The sequence below is a fragment of the Vigna angularis genome, chromosome 4, assembly GCF_016808095.1.
Source record: "Vigna angularis cultivar LongXiaoDou No.4 chromosome 4, ASM1680809v1, whole genome shotgun sequence".
In the NCBI taxonomy this organism is placed as follows: Eukaryota; Viridiplantae; Streptophyta; class Magnoliopsida; order Fabales; family Fabaceae; genus Vigna; species Vigna angularis.
Genome location: NC_068973.1, coordinates 21,156,287 through 21,173,934, shown reverse-complemented (window position 1 = coordinate 21,173,934; position 17,648 = coordinate 21,156,287). Strand labels below are relative to the sequence as shown.

The 17,648-nt window shown below is 36.5% G+C and overlaps 1 protein-coding gene and 1 long non-coding RNA gene across 2 annotated transcripts; both read left to right on the top strand.

Moving 5' to 3' along the window:
* Window positions 1-14,861: 14,861 nt before the first annotated feature.
* On the top strand, window positions 14,862-15,765 carry LOC128196170 (uncharacterized). The gene is made up of 4 exons (XM_052876248.1): window positions 14,862-15,034; window positions 15,115-15,335; window positions 15,418-15,579; window positions 15,657-15,765. The coding sequence occupies exons 1-4, from the start codon at window positions 14,873-14,875 to the stop codon at window positions 15,763-15,765; spliced, it is 654 nt and encodes a 217-aa protein (XP_052732208.1). The 5' UTR covers window positions 14,862-14,872.
* An 86-nt stretch (window positions 15,766-15,851) lies between these two features.
* On the top strand, window positions 15,852-16,437 carry LOC128196169 (uncharacterized). Its single transcript, XR_008248375.1, has 3 exons — window positions 15,852-15,905; window positions 15,997-16,092; window positions 16,176-16,437. It is a non-coding gene; the product is annotated as an uncharacterized LOC128196169 (long non-coding RNA).
* The last annotated feature ends 1,211 nt before the right edge of the window (window positions 16,438-17,648 follow it).

Genomic DNA, 17,648 nt, shown 5'->3' with positions numbered 1-17,648 from the left:
CGTGAGATGGTACAAAATTTGGTGGGTTGAGGGGAAGAAGCCTTGCAACCTTTGCTCTTGAATGGTGATAAGGTGTTGTTTGGTGGTGCTTTTAGTGAGGTTAGGTCAACTCTAGTGGAAGGTGACTAGAGGAGATCACATGAGATGCTCTAGCCTTTGGTGACCTAAGATAAGTAGTATGGCACAAAAATGTCAGCATAAAATTACTCAAATTCAAAGGTAATTACAAGAGTGGGAGACACCTTTATTTATAAGTTAAGGGTGTATCCAATTTGTAGAAGCAAAACATAAAAACTCAAACTTGGCTAGCTTGGAGAACAAGGTGAAAATCCTTTCCATTAGGAGGAGGACATATGGCGAAAATCTTCTCCATTAGGCGGAGGACATGGGGCCACTACCTATGGGAAATTCCTCTCTAATGTGAGAGTGACACATGACCACTAACACAAAGGTGGGATGCCCCGCACACTTACTCATCAAGCAAGCTAGAAAACTTTGACCCCTTGGTCAAACAAGCTATTGGACGTCCACTTGGGTCAATATTGGGTCTTAGCCCTTTGTTGACTTAAGTGGTCAAAAACCTTATTCTACTTGGCCAAAAATACAAAGCCTAAAAATAAATCTTACACTAATAAGCCCATAATCAAAGCCCAAATTAAATCCTAGACTACATGATCCAAAATACAAGGTCCAAAAAATATTCCTACTCTAAAAGCACCATGATGGCCCAAGATGACCTAAGAGATAGAGTCTAGGTCCATCTTCTACTAATGACTTCAACTCTTCTTGAATGTGGTTGGCCATGGTTAGTGGGTATGCCATAAGATAAAATACCAAGTTAATAATTTGTTAGTTTTGATCATTGAATGTAGTCAATGGTTGGTTCACATGAGACTCTTAAGTTGTACCTTTTAGTTTCAGCTAGTTATGAACACTATTTATGAGACTATATGTTTGATTATTTTGATGGTTTAGATTTATTAGGAATCATGTTAATGTGAGCTAGATCAGGTTGTTTTCACCCATACAAACTCAATGATTTTGCAGATCAATCAAAATATGTTTTAAGCTTGTAGAATTGTGAGCATAATTCTTATTATAAATATGTAGTTGAGTCATAGGAAGAATTATTAGCAGAACAAATGGAAAATTGGATTGGACCATTAAGAAGATGCATAAGATGAGTTAAAGGGAAAATATTAGATAAACATTATTCATCACAAGTGTTCTGCATCAAAATTACCAGACAAATAGAATTTGTGAAATAATCAATTAAACCAACTAAGTGGGAATTTGTGAATCATAATAATCACAATGCAAGATTAATTAGCTATCTTATCCCTTTGTTTACTGATAACGGTTGAAAAACCGTTATTTTTATGCTTAAAATTGATACCAAAAGCAACCTTTAAGACTTAGAAACTAGCTTGAACTCATATTTTTGCTTTAGTTTTTTGAATAAGAGAGTTGAAAGTGAATTTAATGGTTTTGTGCAAGATTCCCTTGATTTTGTAGGCTAATTGAATGATTTGAAAGAAGAATGGAAGTACCGAATGACTGGAGTGCTGAAAAGTCAACAAGAAACCAGAAAAGTCAACCAGTCAACCAGAAAAGTCAACCAGTCAACCAGAAAAGTCAACCATTCAACCAGAATGCTGAAAAATCAACAAGAACGCAGAAAAAGTGTGACCGAGTGGCGCTGAGCGGTAAAATACCGCTGAGCGGTAAAATACCGCTGAGCAGCACTTTTCAGGTGCCAAAATCACCGATGATGGGCAAAAACAGTAGCTGGCGGCAAAATGGATCATGCGGTATTACCGCTCAGCGGTAAAATACCGCTAAGCGCCATTCTAAGTGGGCTTGGACCGGTTTTTTGTTACTTTTATGGGCTTGGGCCTAATTTTCTGTATTTTTAGAATAGTATATAAGCTTTAGGACGTCCTAGGGTTTGTATCTTTGGCAGAAACGAAGCAAACACTCTCTCTTCCACCCCTTTGAAGGAGGATCTTGGATGCTCAGGCTACCTCTTCACCTTTCTAGGGTTTTATCTGTCAGAGCGGCTGCAGTGGAATTGTTAGCGTGGAACAACAAACCAAGAAGGGGGGGTGAATTGGTTCTTACTAAAAACGTGTGCCTTAAAATTTTCTACTCAATTAAACTTACTTAGCAATTAATGATAACAATTAAATAGAGTAAGGTTGAGAGAAATTTGCACAGATGATTTTATCCTGGTTCGGATCTTACCAATCCTACGTCCAGTCGCTTATCTCAAAACAAGATAAACAATTTACTAATCACAAAACAATTACAAACTACAATCACAAAGATACAATTTGTAAAAGTTTAGAAAACACCTCTCTTGATGCCACAAGAGATGAGACAACACCTCCTTTGAATCTTCACAAAGGATGAAACACTTCCTCCGAATACTTCACGAAGGATGAACACCTCCTCCGAATACTTCACGAAGGATGAACTTCCTCTTCCAAACACCTCCTTAGACACACCAAGGATGAACCAGCTATTACTCTATCACCGTAGCAGTATTTCACCAACTCTACAGACAGAGTTTCCTTAGCTGAGCAAGAGCACACAATTCTCAAGAGTTTCTGAGTATTTGAGCACAAGGGAAGAGTTTTTCTCTAGAGGAAATGAGAGTCTATTTATAGACTCATCCAAAGGCTCTTCCATTTTTCATTTTCAGCCTTTCTTACTGTGTTAATCGATTATCTTAAGTTGCTAATCGATTAGTCACTAAAAGACAAAACAACGGATAGTCCAACGGCTCAAAAACGGCTAGTTTTTCAAACGGTCACCTTGCTAATCGATTAACAGCCTCTGCTAATCGATTAGCGCTAATCGATTAACAGCCCTTGTTAATCGATTAGCATGCAGTGCTGAGCTTTTCCGTTGCTCTCTGGAATAATCGATTACTGACCCCTGTTAATCGATTAGCACTGCACAATTTTTGTTTCTTTGGTTCATTTTTACATCACTTTTCAATGCATACATAAAACCACTAATAAACTAAGTCCTTGACACTAAACTACAATTATTACAAAAGCTTTCCATAGCAATACAAGTCTTCATAACATCTTGAATCTTGATTTCTTCTTGACTTGATTTGGACATCATCAAAACTTCATCTTCATCATTTTGCTAACAATCTCCCCCTTTTTGATGATGATCAAAAACTCCTTTGATTTAAAGCTTTTGGTAATAATCTGTATTTAAAACACAACTTAAGGAAGAAAAGGTGCATTAGTGAATAAGCACAAATAGCACAAATAGGCAAATAAGCTTTAAACATTTTCTCCCCCTTTTTGATCATAATTAAAAAGTTGTGTTGATGTTCTCCCCCTAAGATAATACTCCCCCTTAATAAAAGCATGTATGCATATGAGCTAAAAATATTTCAAATTTAAAGATTCATTCAAACATGCATAATAGGATATTTAAAGCAAATATTTTTAGGAGAAAGAGCTTATAAAACATTGTTGAGATCTTCATCTTGAGGATTGTCATCATTCTTTGCTTCATTTGTTGTCTTCTACAAATCTTCGTCATTGCCTGCATGTAATTCAACTGACTCAAGAGGTTTTGCCTCAAGGTCTACAATTTCATCAAAGACAACATGCACATATAAAAATTTTTCCGATTTAAAACTATATATGCTTTAAAAGATAGTTTTACCGGTCTTGGAATAAAAATTTTCTTAAATTTTGTTTTAAAGAAATTTTTAAATTTTAAACAATAGGTACCCAACTACTTGTATGGGTCCTTTGGGTTAGATTTAAAAGAAAAGAAATTATTTTATAACCCAAACATATCTACCACTTGGAACACCATAATGCTTAATTTTACATTTGTTAGATGTATGACCCTTTTTCATACAATAAAAGCATGATACAACATTTGTGTTCCTATAAGTTGTTCCTTTTTCTACCCAAGTTCTACGGGTTCTATGATTGTGTTTATTTTTATTTCTAGGAACATACTTATTTTTAACAACCTTATTTTCATTATTTTTACTACATTCTCCTGAGGTTGTTTCATCTAGTAGTTTCTTAAAATTTTCATAAGAAGCACATTCATCACTACTAGTAAATTTACCCTTTTCAAAAAATAAAACTTTATTTTTCAAATCTTTATTTTCTTCAAAAATATTTTCAAAATTTAATTTTAAATTTTTATTTTCTTCAGAAATATTTTCAAAATTTAATTTTAAATTTTTGAAATCCTTTTTCAATTTCTTATGAGCTTTATCTAATTTTTCAGATTCTACTATTAAAGCAGCATAAGTTTCATGCAATTCATCTTCACTAATTTGACTATAATTATCAGAATCACTAGATGTACTTACTTGGCTTCCAGCGTCGTCGTTCACCACTAAACAAATGTTTGCTTCTTCATCAGAATTGCTCGAGTCAGAAATTGATTCGTTGTCATCGTCTCATGCGATGTATGCTCTCTTTTTCTTGAAGAATTTCTTTTCTTTCTTTTCTTCACCCCTCTTTTGATTTGGGCAGTCTGCTTTTAGATGCCCATTTTCTCCACAGCCGTAGCATCGGTAATTTGAGGAAGATACTGGATTATCATTCTTTTCGTATTTTAATCTTCCTTTGTCTTTTGATTTCATGAACCTGTTGAGCCTTTTTATCATGAGTCTCAAATTTTCTTCATCTTCTGAATCTTCATCTTCCATTTTGCTCTTGCTCCTTTCTACCTCAGATTTCAAGGCTAGACTCTTTTTCTTAGTTTTTGCTTTTGCTTCTTCTTCATCTAGTCTTCCGAGGTCAAGTTCATGTTCCCTCAACTTTCCAAAAAGTGCCGCCACAGTCATGGTGTTGAGATTTTGTGACTCCGAGATTGCAGTCACCTTTGGTTGCCACGACCTGTCTAAAGATTTCAAAATTTTAATGTTAAGTTCATCGGTATTAAATGACTTACCCAGTCCAATGAGATGATTGACAATGTTGGTGAAGCGTTTTTGAACGTCTGAAATTGTTTCTCCTTGCTTCATCCGGAACATTTCATACTCTTGGATTAAGGAGTTCTTCCTTGCCCTCTTTACATCATCTGTTCCTTCATGCGTCACTCTGAGTACGTCCCACATTTCTTGAGCAGTTTTGCAGACAGAGACCCTGTAGAATTCATCAACAGTCAACGCTGATGCAATGATATTCCGGGCTTTTACGTCATTCTGAGATCTTCTCTTTTCTTCAATGGTCCATTGGTCACGGGGCTTTGGTTCCTGTGTATTGTCAGTAGGAACAGAAAAGCCAGACGCAATAACATCCCAAATATCACAATTAATAGATTCAATAAATATTTGCATTCTTACCTTCCAGAATGCATAGTTCTCACCTGTGAATAGTGGGGGTCTATTGATTGATGCACCCTCTCCAAAGGATTGATGTGATCCTGCCATTTGAATGACTATCAAAGAAAGTCTGATACCAATTGTCTGAGCGGCTGCAGCGGAATTGTTAGCGTGGAACAACAAACCAAGAGGGGGGGGGGTGAATTGGTTCTTACTAAAAACGTGTGCCTTAAAAATTTCTACTCAATTAAACTTACTTAGCAAATAATAAAGACAATAAAATAGAGTAAGGTTGAGAGAAATTTGCATAGATGATTTTATCCTGGTTCGGATCTTACCAATCCTACGTCCAGTCGCTTATCTCAAAACAAGATAAACAATTTACTAATCACAAAACAATTACAAACTACAATCACAAAGATACAATTTGTAAAAGTTTAGAAAACACCTCTCTTGATGCCACAAGAGATGAGACAACACCTCCTTTGAATCTTCACAAAGGATGAAACACTTCCTCCGAATACTTCACGAAGGATGAACACCTCCTCCGAATACTTCACGAAGGATGAACTTCCTCTTCCAAACACCTCCTTAGACACACCAAGGATGAACCAGCTATTACTCTATCACCGTAGCAGTATTTCACCAACTCTACAGACAGAGTTTCCTTAGCTGAGCAAGAGCACACAATTCTCAAGAGTTTCTGAGTATTTGAGCACAAGGGAAGAGTTTTTCTTGAGAGGAAATGAGAGTCTATTTATAGACTCATCCAAAGGCTCTTCCATTTTTCGTTTTCAGCCTTTCTTACTGTGTTAATCGATTATCTTAAGTTGCTAATCGATTAGTCACTAAAAGACAAAACAACGGATAGTCCAACGGCTCAAAAACGGCTAGTTTTTCAAACGGTCACCTTGCTAATCGATTAACAGCCTCTGCTAATCGATTAGCGCTAATCGATTAACAGCCCTTGTTAATCGATTAGCATGCAGTGCTGAGCTTTTCCATTGCTCTCTGGAATAATCGATTACTGACCCCTGTTAATCGATTAGCACTGCACAGTTTTTGTTTCTTTGGTTCCTTTTTACATCACTTTTCAATGCATACATAAAACCACTAATAAACTAAGTCCTTGACACTAAACTACAATTATTACAAAAGCTTTCCATAGCAATAAAAGTCTTCATAACATCTTGAATCTTGATTTCTTCTTGACTTGATTTGGACATCATCAAAACTTCATCTTCATCATTTTGCTAACATTATCTTTCATTCTTTCATTATTATTCATCTAGTTTCACCATGAATATGGTGAACTAAACCTTGTATTGTTGTTGGGGAATCAATGTAGTCTTGTGAAACTCTCATATATGGAATTTGTTTTTACATCTTATATTTAAGACCTATGCTTTCTTTCATCATTAGTTAGGGTTTTTCCTCTTTGCTCAATGCTTGCTTTGTTTAACTCATTCAATGCATGATTATTGATTTTGTCGATACGGGAACGTACGGGGAAGTCTAGATCTGGGGAATTTCTCCCATTAGTATATTGGTTGCCGTTAAGCTCCTGCACTAAAAGAACTAATTATTAGGAATGCTAGGAATCGTATGAACTCGTAATTAGGGATAGGCCTTCTTGCAAGGTAATTTAGAGAGTGGCATTAACAATGATGAAAAGAATGTTGAATTCCTAAAGTATATGAGAGTGGATAAGATGAAATTGATAACCCCAACAACATACCCATCCATATATTCCATTGAAGTGTTTGTATTTTGTTTTAGCCATTGATCAAATTCATGCATACATGTTTATTTTCTGTTTTGCATATTAAACTCCACTTATTTCGTTCTTAAGTCTTAAATAATCAACGAATCACATAACTAAACTAGGTCGTGAGTCCTTTGGGAGAACGATACTTGGTCTTACCGAGTTTATTACTTGAAACGATTCGGTCACACTTGCCGATTGTTAAACAAGTTTGTGACGCCGTTTTCGGTGTTCATAAATTTGTCATCAAGTTTTTGGCGCCGCTGCCGGGGACTCGTGGTTTAACTAGTTTATTTGTTTGATTATTGATTATCTTTGACTTGTTTTTGAATTTTTAATTTAAATTTCAAATTTTTATTTTCTGTTTATATTTTTCAGTTTTTATTTTATTTTATTTTATTTTATTTTATTTTTTGGTTATTATTTTATTTTATTTTATTTTATTTTATTTTATTTTATTTTTCTGTTTTTATTTTTCTGTTTTCTGTTTTTATTTTATCTTCTTATCTCTGATCTTATATCTTCTTTTATATCTTTTTGTGCTAACAATTGTTTTTAGGGTTTTGTGCCTAATGTCTGCAGAATGCAATTTGGTCAAGAATTTAACTATATGGGCACTCAATTCTACCAAAGTAATCTCAACCACTGGTGGGAACCTCACTCAAGCATGGATCAAAGCCAATTTTGGCAAGCTGTCGGACAATTTGAGAACCAACCACAACAACAATGGCAGCAACAAAGCTTTAAAATTAACAAAGGAAAGCAAGAGATTTCTTCATTGAGACAAGGCATGGAGGAAACACTAGGTCACGCATGGGACAGGTACAAAAGCCTATTAAGAAAGACTCCCACGCATGGATTTGACGAAGGAGAAGTAGTCCTAATCTTCCTTGGAGGTCTTGGTTCACAAACCATGATGATGCTTGACGCCTCAGCTGAAGGTAATATCAAATGGAAGACTCTAGAGGAAGCCACAGAAATAATTGAAAACATGACTACTAATGACAATAAGTGGAACAGTGAAAGAGGAGCTCCTAGTCAACAAAAAGGAGTTCTACAATTGCAATCCAATGATGCCTTGATAGCTCAAAACAAGTTATTAACTCAACAATTGGAGAATCTCACAAAGATACTTGAACAACTACCAAAAGAGTTAAAGACTGTTGCACAGGTTCAATCACAGTTGTGTGAATTATGTGGAGGTGATCATATCAATGGTCAATGTGCCTTTCCAGCAGAAGCTTTGGAAGATGTGAACTTCATGGCCAACCAGTTTCCGTACCGACAAGGGAACTTCAATCAAGGGTGGAAACCACACCCAAGCATTGGTCAAGGGCAGAATGGGTAGGCTGGACAAAATGGGCAATTCTACAAGCAACAGCAACAACCAACTTTATGGCAACAGTTTTCTGCATTTAATGAAAGGTTCATAAAGATGGAAGAAACTCTTAATCAATTTATATAGAAAACTGAATCTTCTCAAAAGAGTACTGATGCTGCTATTAAGAACTTGAAGATTCAAATGGGGCAGATTACCAAGCAGTTGGAAGAAAGGCCTAACACGAATTTTTGGGCTAATACTGAGGTTAACCCCAAGGAAGAGTGTCAAGAGCTAGTGAGTGTAAATGTTGAAAAAGTTGAGTTGGAAAAAGAAGAGAGAAAAGAGAGAGAAGAGAAAGAAGAAAAGAAAATTTGTGTGAAGATTGAGAAGGTGAGTAGAAAAAGAAAAGAAAAAAAAGAAAGTGAGAGAAAAGAGAAAGAGGACGAGAGGAAAAAAGAAAGAATCATATGAAAAACCTCGTCCCCATCCAAAGAAGTATCATAGGAAGAAGGAATTTGAGCGCTTTATGGAAATCTTCAAGAAATTGGAGATTAAAGTTCCTATGATTGAGACATTACAACAGGTTCCTGGTTTGATCAAATTTTTGAAGAAGTTCAGTAGAAAGAAGAAAAAGAAGAAAGAACATGAGCTTGGGTCAAGCTAGTGACGTTAAAAGAGCGCTTGCTGGGAGGCAACCCAGTGATTTAAGAACTTTTTAATTTTTGTTTTGGTGATGTAATTTTGAACTTTTGGGTATTTTTTTGTTATAAGTTTGTTACAGGGTTTACATCTACTGATGGATGTTAGGCGGAAGAGTATCTACTGAAGGATACTATGTTTGTATACACCTACTGATGGGTGTTGGTAAGAAAGATTTGCATCTACTGAAGGGTGCTGGAGGATTTTGGGTCAGGCTCGTGACGTTAAACAAGCGCTACCTGGGGGGCAACCCAGTTGATTGATTTTTCTGTATTTTTTTGTTTTGATCCTACTTTAGTTGCATAATAGGGTTGTGCATGAGTGATTTGAAAATTTTATTACAGGGAGCCAGTGAGGGGTATGTTTAGGACGCATCTAGGTTAAGCTAAGGAGAAGGAGAGCACTTCTCGTAAGTGCCGCTGAGCGGCAAACTACCGCTGAGCGGTAGTGTCGCAAAAGGGGCTTGGGTTGCCCCTCAGCGGAATCCGAGCCCATTAGGGGTATTTTTATACCCTAAGCTGCGCCTTGGCTTCTCTTTTTAGATTCTTCTCTGCACACACTCCTACATACTTTTCCAAGGTTTTCTACAACTTTTCCCTCATCCCTTTTGAGAAAATTTCTTTTCCACTCACTTTCTCACTTGTTGTCCATTTAAATTTGGGGTTGGGAGAGAGCATCATTGATGGGGATGAGTTTTTCAAAGCACTAGAGCAGGATTTGTTTTATAATTCATTGTTATTAGAATAGGAATTGATGTACTCAATGGAAACTTTATCTGTTATGATGGTTTGCTGATGATTGTGATTGTTTGATAAGTAATGCTTGAATGATGCTTTGATATAGATTGATGGTGAGATATGCACATTACATGCTTATATAGGTGGTTCACAAGCTTTGTGAACAAATGCAAGTTATTATGATTGTGATTGTGATATTAAGCAGGATGTGTATGTCAAATGTGAATGAGCTTATATGTGAGGTTTTGAGATCTAGAGTTATTACTTTGAGTGTTATTACTTTGGAAGCATGAATAACTTTGCCCAGGTTTTCTATGATTGAATCATTTGCTTGTTTGCATTATATGATCAAGGTCGTTTGTTGGAAGCCCTTATATCAGCCAAATTGCATGAAATAAGCCACCAAAAGAGAACACTATGTGTTTTATCAGTTGAACCCTTAGCCTTGAACATAAATTTAAAACCCTTGTTGAAAGCTTTACCTTGAGTTAAGTAGAAAATATTTTTTGGTATTGACAAATGTTCAAGTTTGGGGTTGTTGGAAAATAGAAAGGGAATTTGAAAGCATTGAGCTAAGAGCTAAGAATTAAGTATGTGAAAAGCAAAAAAAAAAAGAGAAAGAAAGGAAAAGAAAAAGCAAAGCTCAATGCAAAGGAAAGTTGGGAAAGTAAGAATGATTATGTTTATATGATTTTCTTAACTCAAGGGTTTTCTGATCTAGAAAAACCAATTTTCTTGTTAGCCCAACCACATTATAAGCCATTGAAAGTCCTTGTGATAATGCATGCGTGTGAATTTATTTGATTGTGGTTAAATGAAATGCAAAGTCAAATTCATGTGACATTGTGATAGTAGAGTGAATGAGTGATTACCTCTTATACACTTGTGTTTGAGAGAAACACTTTACCTAGTGAGGAAATATTCCATGAGCACATGAACATCCATGCTTAGTTGATTGATCATTCATGAAAAATAGCATTTGTTGGATATTAAGTGATTTTGTGAACACCCAAAGCATGTGCATATCTTGATTGAAATCTTTGTCATGAGTTTAATTGAAGTTTTTACTTATCTTGAAAAGAGGATTTTTGAATGAGTGAACCATTGTACAGATTGGTAGAAGATTGAGTTACATCTTGTTTGCTTCAGGACAAGCAAAGTTTTAAGTTTGGGGTTGTGATAACGGTTGAAAAACCGTTATTTTTATGCTTAAAATTGATACCAAAAGCAACCTTTAAGACTTAGAAACTAGCTTGAACTCATATTTTTGCTTTAGTTTTGTGAATAAGAGAGTTGAAAGTGAATTTAATGGTTTTGTGCAAGATTCCCTTGATTTTGTAGGCTAATTGAATGATTTGAAAGAAGAATGGAAGTACCGAATAATTGGAGTGTTGAAAAGTCAACCAGAAAAGTCAACTAGTCAACCAAAAAAGTCAACTAGTCAACCAGAAAAGTCAATCAGTCAACCAGAATGCTGAAAAATCAACCAGAACGCAGAAAAAGTGTGACCGAGTGGCGCTGAGCGGCACTTTTCAGGTGCCAAAATCACCGCTGAGGGGCAAAAACAGCAGCTGGGGGCAAAATGGATCATGCGGTATTACCGCTCAGCGGTAAAATACCGCTAAGCGCCATTCTAAGTGGGCTTGGACCGATTTTTTATTACTTTTATGGGCTTGGGCCTAATTTTCTGTATTTTTAGAATAGTATATAAGCTTTAGGACGTCCTAGGGTTTGTATCTTTGGCAGAAACGAAGCAAACACTCTCTCTTCCACCCCTTTGAAGGAGGATCTTGGATGCTCAGGCTACCTCTTCACCTTTCTAGGGTTTTATCTTTCATTCTTTCATTATTATTCATCTAGTTTCACCATGAATATGGTGAACTAAACCTTGTATTGTTGTTGGGGAATCAATGTAGTCTTGTGAAACTCTCATATATGGAATTTGTTTTTACATCTTATATTTAAGACCTATGCTTTCTTTCATCATTAGTTAGGGTTTTTCCTCTTTGCTCAATGATTTCTTTGTTTAACTCATTCAATGCATGATTATTGATTTTGTCGATACGCACTAGTAAAAAATCGGGTTTTTACAGCGCACATTATGCCACGGTTCAACGAAAACCGCAGCATAATGGTGCGCGGTGGCAGTTTTGTAAATAAAACGAACATATATGCCGCGGTTCTACTGGGAACCGCGGCATATACCCCAGTCAACCATTGCCTTTGACGCCACGTATGAATAAAAAATTAAATAACAGAGTATATGTCGCGGTTCTCTGCACAACCGCGGCATATACCCTGCCAATTTATTGCAGGTGCTGACTGGGTCAGAGAATTTGAAAAGTTACAGGGGGTATATGCCGCGGTTCTCTGGGGAACCGCGGCATATACCCCTGTAACGTCTCAACTTCTCTGCCAGTCAGAGAATTTCAGAAGTTACAGGGGGTATATGCCGCGGTTCCCCAGAGAACCGCGGCATATACCCCCTGTAACTTCTGAAATTCTGTGAAAGGCAGTTGGGGAGACAGATGTGTTGAACACGTTTCAGGGGTATATGCCGCGGTTCTCTGGGGAACCGCGGCATATTCTCCTATATGAAATTAATTTAATGTTCATTTGAAATATTTCGAGGTATATGCCGCGGTTGCCCGCTGAACCGCGGCATATAGTTTGAATATAATTTCAAAAATGCCATTTCTGATAATTTTTTAAATTAGTATATGCCGCGGTTGGGGGTTAAACCGCGGCATATAACCCTTTTATACCGCGGTTAAGTAGTGAACCGCGGTAGATTCCCCCGTTCAGAGTTAAAAAACAAAACTTGGAACAGTGCATCGTCTTCCTCGCGCGTTCTCTCTGTTTTCGCGTTTCTTCTTCCTCCGAACCACCCTTCATCTCAGATTTTGCGTTTTTAACCGTTTAAACTCAAAATTGTTCGGTCATTATTCGTTTTTGACGATAAAAACGAGTTTTAGCCGTTCAAAATCGTGATTTCCTGGCGTTTTTCACCCTCTCCGCCGCCGTTGTGTTGCGTTTTTCACCCTCTCCGCCGCCGTTCCTCTTCCAGGTATTTATGTCCATTTGCATTTTTAACGTGATTGCTTCATTAATTTTTGCATAATGCTATAGTTTTGGTAATGTATGAAGTTTCTATAGTTTTGGTATAATTTTTGCTTTAATTTTGATAGTGCATGAAATTGTTATAGTTTTGGTAATGTATGATATGGTTTTTGCTATAGTTTTGGTAATGTGTGTTGTAGTTCTTGTATTATTTATAAACCTTAAAATATTATTTATGTAATATTTAGGAATATGGATCGAAATTGGATTAATTTACCACGTATTAGTGCTGAGTACGAGAGAGGTGTAGAGGAATTTATACAATTTGCGCAACGTAATGAGGGGAGAACTGATGATGATATTACATAAGTCTTGAAAGAAAATTTAATGTTGTTATTTATTTTGACAGATATATGGTTGATCATCCACATTCTTCAGGGGATGAGGCTCCCCCACCTAGATCCACTAGAGGACCCACTAGGATGAAACAACTATTAATCAGGAAAAATAGTGGTGAAAGAACTCCGGTGAATGTGAATGTCACCACGGGTGTGGCAACTGGCCCCCATGCAGATGACTTCCGATCATACCTTGGAGTAGTGGCACGTAATAAGATTAGCATTCTCATTCCATCTTTTGATCATGTGTCCGAGGGTGATCGGAACATTATTTGGCAAGATATATTGGTAAGTTAGTTAATAGCATTTGAATTATAATTTGTTTATATTGATAATTTTGTACTAATACAACTTTATTATGTTTTTTTCAGATGACATTTGACATTCCAAATGTCCCAACACTTAGAAATAAGTGTTTGTCAACTGTTGCAGAAAATTTCAGAAACTTTAAAAGCAAGTTGACATCAAGGTACATCTTTGGACACCTTAAACATAAAACTCCATGTAATGCATATAAGTCCATTGATGAGGAGACTTGGCGGGTTTTTAAAGAGAGTCGGATGTCAGAGGAATGGCAGGTTAGTGTAGTTCATATTATTCAATTCCTCATTAACAAATATATATCATATGAACTCATTAATTAATGTGTATGTGACAGGCAATTAGAAGCAAAGCACAAGGAACAAGTGCTAAGAACAAAAAACCCCACCTATTATCTCGTGGTGGGTATAGGAAGCTTGAGGAGAAAATCCTCAAGCAAAAGGCAGATGCTATACCACCATCTCAGAGTGGTAGCCTTCCTCAGCCTCCTTCTCCACCGTCTAGACATGAGAAATGGAAGTTGGCCCGTATGCAACCATCGGGCACCTACTCTTCCGACACTGCACGAGAGATTTCTGAAAAAATTGTAAGTTATCATTGTTCCTAAAATAATGAATATTGTCATTATACATACTACATTAAACTATTTAAAGAATAATGGTGTTTTGTAATGTTACAGGACGCCTTGGTTGAGCAGAGCTCCCAAGGCCAATTCACTCCAGAGGGTCGCCAGGATATTCTTGCTGCTGCAATTGGACGACCTGAGCACCCTGGACGTGTACGTGCTGCAGGTCCTGGAGTAGGCATTACGGATTATTTTGGGAGCTCTTCTCGTCAGCCTTCATATTCGTACAGCGATACACAAAGGATGACAGAAGAGATCACAAAAAAGGTCCGACAAGACCTTATGCAGGAGATCAGGGCCGAGGTGAGGGCTGAATTCCAGATGCTCTACCAGGAGCAGTTTCAGAGCATGCGCCCGATGCAGTCTCTTATAGAGGAACATGTGGTCCCTCCCCCTCCCACAGGTAAACTTAATAAACATTTATGTGCAATTATTTCTATCTCTTGTATAATCTAACATTTACTCTGACAAGGAGAAGCGGTAAAGGAAGTTGTTCCGCATCAGCCATCCCAGAGGATGACATGGACGATGGTAGTCCATGTCTGCTATACATTTTAGAAGAAGATGAGATGGTGCTGGTAGCTCGTGGAACAGAGTTTAGGTCAACGACTGTATGTCATGGTATGCAACTATTAGAGGATGAGGTGAAGGTCTCAGTGGATGAAATGATCATGCCAGATGCCTCGGTTCCACTGTCCACGGAAGAGATTTTCACTGTGGAACAAGCATATAAGTCGTTTATCACTTGGCCTAAATTTTTGGTTAAACCAGTTTCTGACCCCTCGGTATGAAATTCTTCTTTACACTTCTCAATTTTAAAGGTTTTTGATGTCAAAACTTATCTTATCTTTTCATGTAACAACAGACGCAGGAACAACAGAAGATTCCTCTATCTGAGGATGACCCTCTTTCTTCATTGCATCTACTTGCTGACATCCTTGATGATAAGCCTTTGGAGGTTCAGTATGATGCTAATGTATTTGGGCATGGCTCTGAGGTCCCAATATACCTTAATAGCAAAGATGTCCGTGAGCTTGCGTCGGGAACACAAGAGTTGAATATTTCAATTATTCAACTATGGACGATGTAAGTCTATGACCAATTATTTATATATAAAATTGATTTATATATCAAGTATCCTTATATCAAAGTTAATTTTTGATTTCAGGTATATGTCTGGGGTCACTAATAAGTTGGGGCGTTCTGATGATTATGGATTCATTGATCCCCAAGACATTCATGAATCAAATGATTTTGATCATATCAACATGAGAATGATAAGCAGTTTTCGAAGGGGCAAGAAAATATACTTTTTGCCTTATATATCCGGGTAAGTGAACTTTGTTAACATAATAATGTTCCATATGTGATTTTAATATTTAATAGTTACGTTATTATGAATTTCAGGCGCCATTGGCAACTTCTTGTTATGTCTGTGCAAGACAACTATGCTTTGTGGTTCTGCTCATTGCACAGGCCTCCTCCCACACAACTCAGACAAGCAATTGATTGGTAAGAACCTCAATGTTTGGACTTTCTTTGTTATATAACTGAATGCTAAAACATTTTTTTATATACAGTTCTATTCCAGCAAGTATAATGATGGACGGGAGATCAATTGTTAAGAGTAGAAAGATTGCTTGGATTTCTCTCAAGGTTTGACATATGCTAAAGTCATACTTTGTTATAATTGTTTTATAACAAATGTTATTCACTAACTATTATCAACTGTGATGATATATTGTAGTGTAACAGACAAAATGGGTCATATGAGTGTGGATACTATGTAATGTATTGGATGACCCATATTGTTCGTTCTCACATCACAAGAAGCTGGGAAACGGTAATATTTAACTTTAACAAATTTTGATTTTTTAACAAATGTTGAATTCATATACACTAATTAAAATGAATTGTCTTTTGCAGAGATTCAAGACTACTACACCAGTTCCTGAGAAGTCACTACTATTCATTAGGAACGCTGCTGCGAAGTATATAGTTAGATTATACAATAGCTCTTAGATTTAGATTTAAACAATGCATTTGATTAGATAGAATTTTCTTAGACTCTCTACTTTATTTGATGTTGAAATACATTTGAACATGTGTTTGTTATGTTGAAATTGAATTTCTGTAAATGTTTTTATATGCAGGTCTGTTTTTGTGGTAGTGGATATCACAAAAACAGACCTGCAATTTTAAAAAACTGCAGGGGAATATGCCGCGGTTCTAACCACAACCGCGGCATATAGTGCTTCGTTTTTTTTTTAAAAACGAGACATATGGCCGCGGTTCTAACCACAACCGCGGCATATAGTGCATTTTTTAATTTTTTTTTTAATTTTTTTTTTAAAAAAAAATGAATTTAGGCAGCGGTTCCCTAGACAACCGCGGCATATTCCGCAGCCTATATACCGCGGTTAGAACCGCGGCATAAAGTGTCTGACTTACTACCGCGGCTGAATATGCCGCGGTTCAAGAACCGCGACGTATAGTGAAAATCAACCGCGGTAAAAGCCCCTCGCTGCACTAGTGACGGGAACGTACGGGGAAGTCTAGATCCGGGGAATTTCTCCCAATAGTATATTGGTTGCCGTTAAGCTCCTGCACTAAAAGAACTAATTATTAGGAATGCTAGGAATCGTATGAACTCGTAATTAGGGATAGGCCTTCTTGCAAGGTAATTTAGAGAGTGGCATTAACAATGATGAAAAGAATGTTGAATTCCTAAAGTATATGAGAGTGGATAAGATGAAATTGATAACCCCAACAACATACCCATCCATATATTCCATTGAAGTGTTTGTATTTTGTTTTAGCCATTGATCAAATTCATGCATACATGTTTATTTTCTGTTTTGCATATTAAACTCCACTTATTTCGTTCTTAAGTCTTAAATAATCAACGAATCACATAACTAAACTAGGCCGTGAGTCCTTTGGGAGAACGATACTTGGTCTTACCGAGTTTATTACTTGAAACGATTCGGTCACACTTGCCGATTGTTAAAAAAGTTTGTGACGCCGTTTACGGTGTTCATAAATTTGTCATCATTTACACCTGCGCAACAACATATATGTAAACACAAACATAAAAAATTCCTTAAAATTTTAATCACGAAATAGAAATTGCATACACCAGAAGGAAAATGGTATGTAGCTATTAGATCATAACATAATAAAGAGATAAAGTGGTATCTTTCTTTTCAATCTGTCATACCCATAGTTTTTTAATCTGAATGAATTGGATGCAAAAAGAAGAGGATAATATTTAAAGTAGAGGGCGACTACAGAATAATGAAAATTCAGTTTTCTAAATATGAAATGAAAAATAGTTAGTGCCATATTATATAGTCATGTGGGTTGGAACATATTTTAGAACTTGTTTTAAATATTAAT

Bases quoted from the DNA above. Each gene is read 5' to 3' on its own strand.
- LOC128196170 (XM_052876248.1), top strand. From the start codon at position 14,873: ATGCAACTATTAGAGGATGAGGTGAAGGTCTCAGTGGATGAAATGATC. The intron at 15,336-15,417 runs GTAAGTCTATGA...TTTTGATTTCAG, and splicing joins ATTATTCAACTATGGACGAT to GTATATGTCTGGGGTCACTA. The intron at 15,580-15,656 runs GTAAGTGAACTT...TATGAATTTCAG, and splicing joins TTTTTGCCTTATATATCCGG to GCGCCATTGGCAACTTCTTG.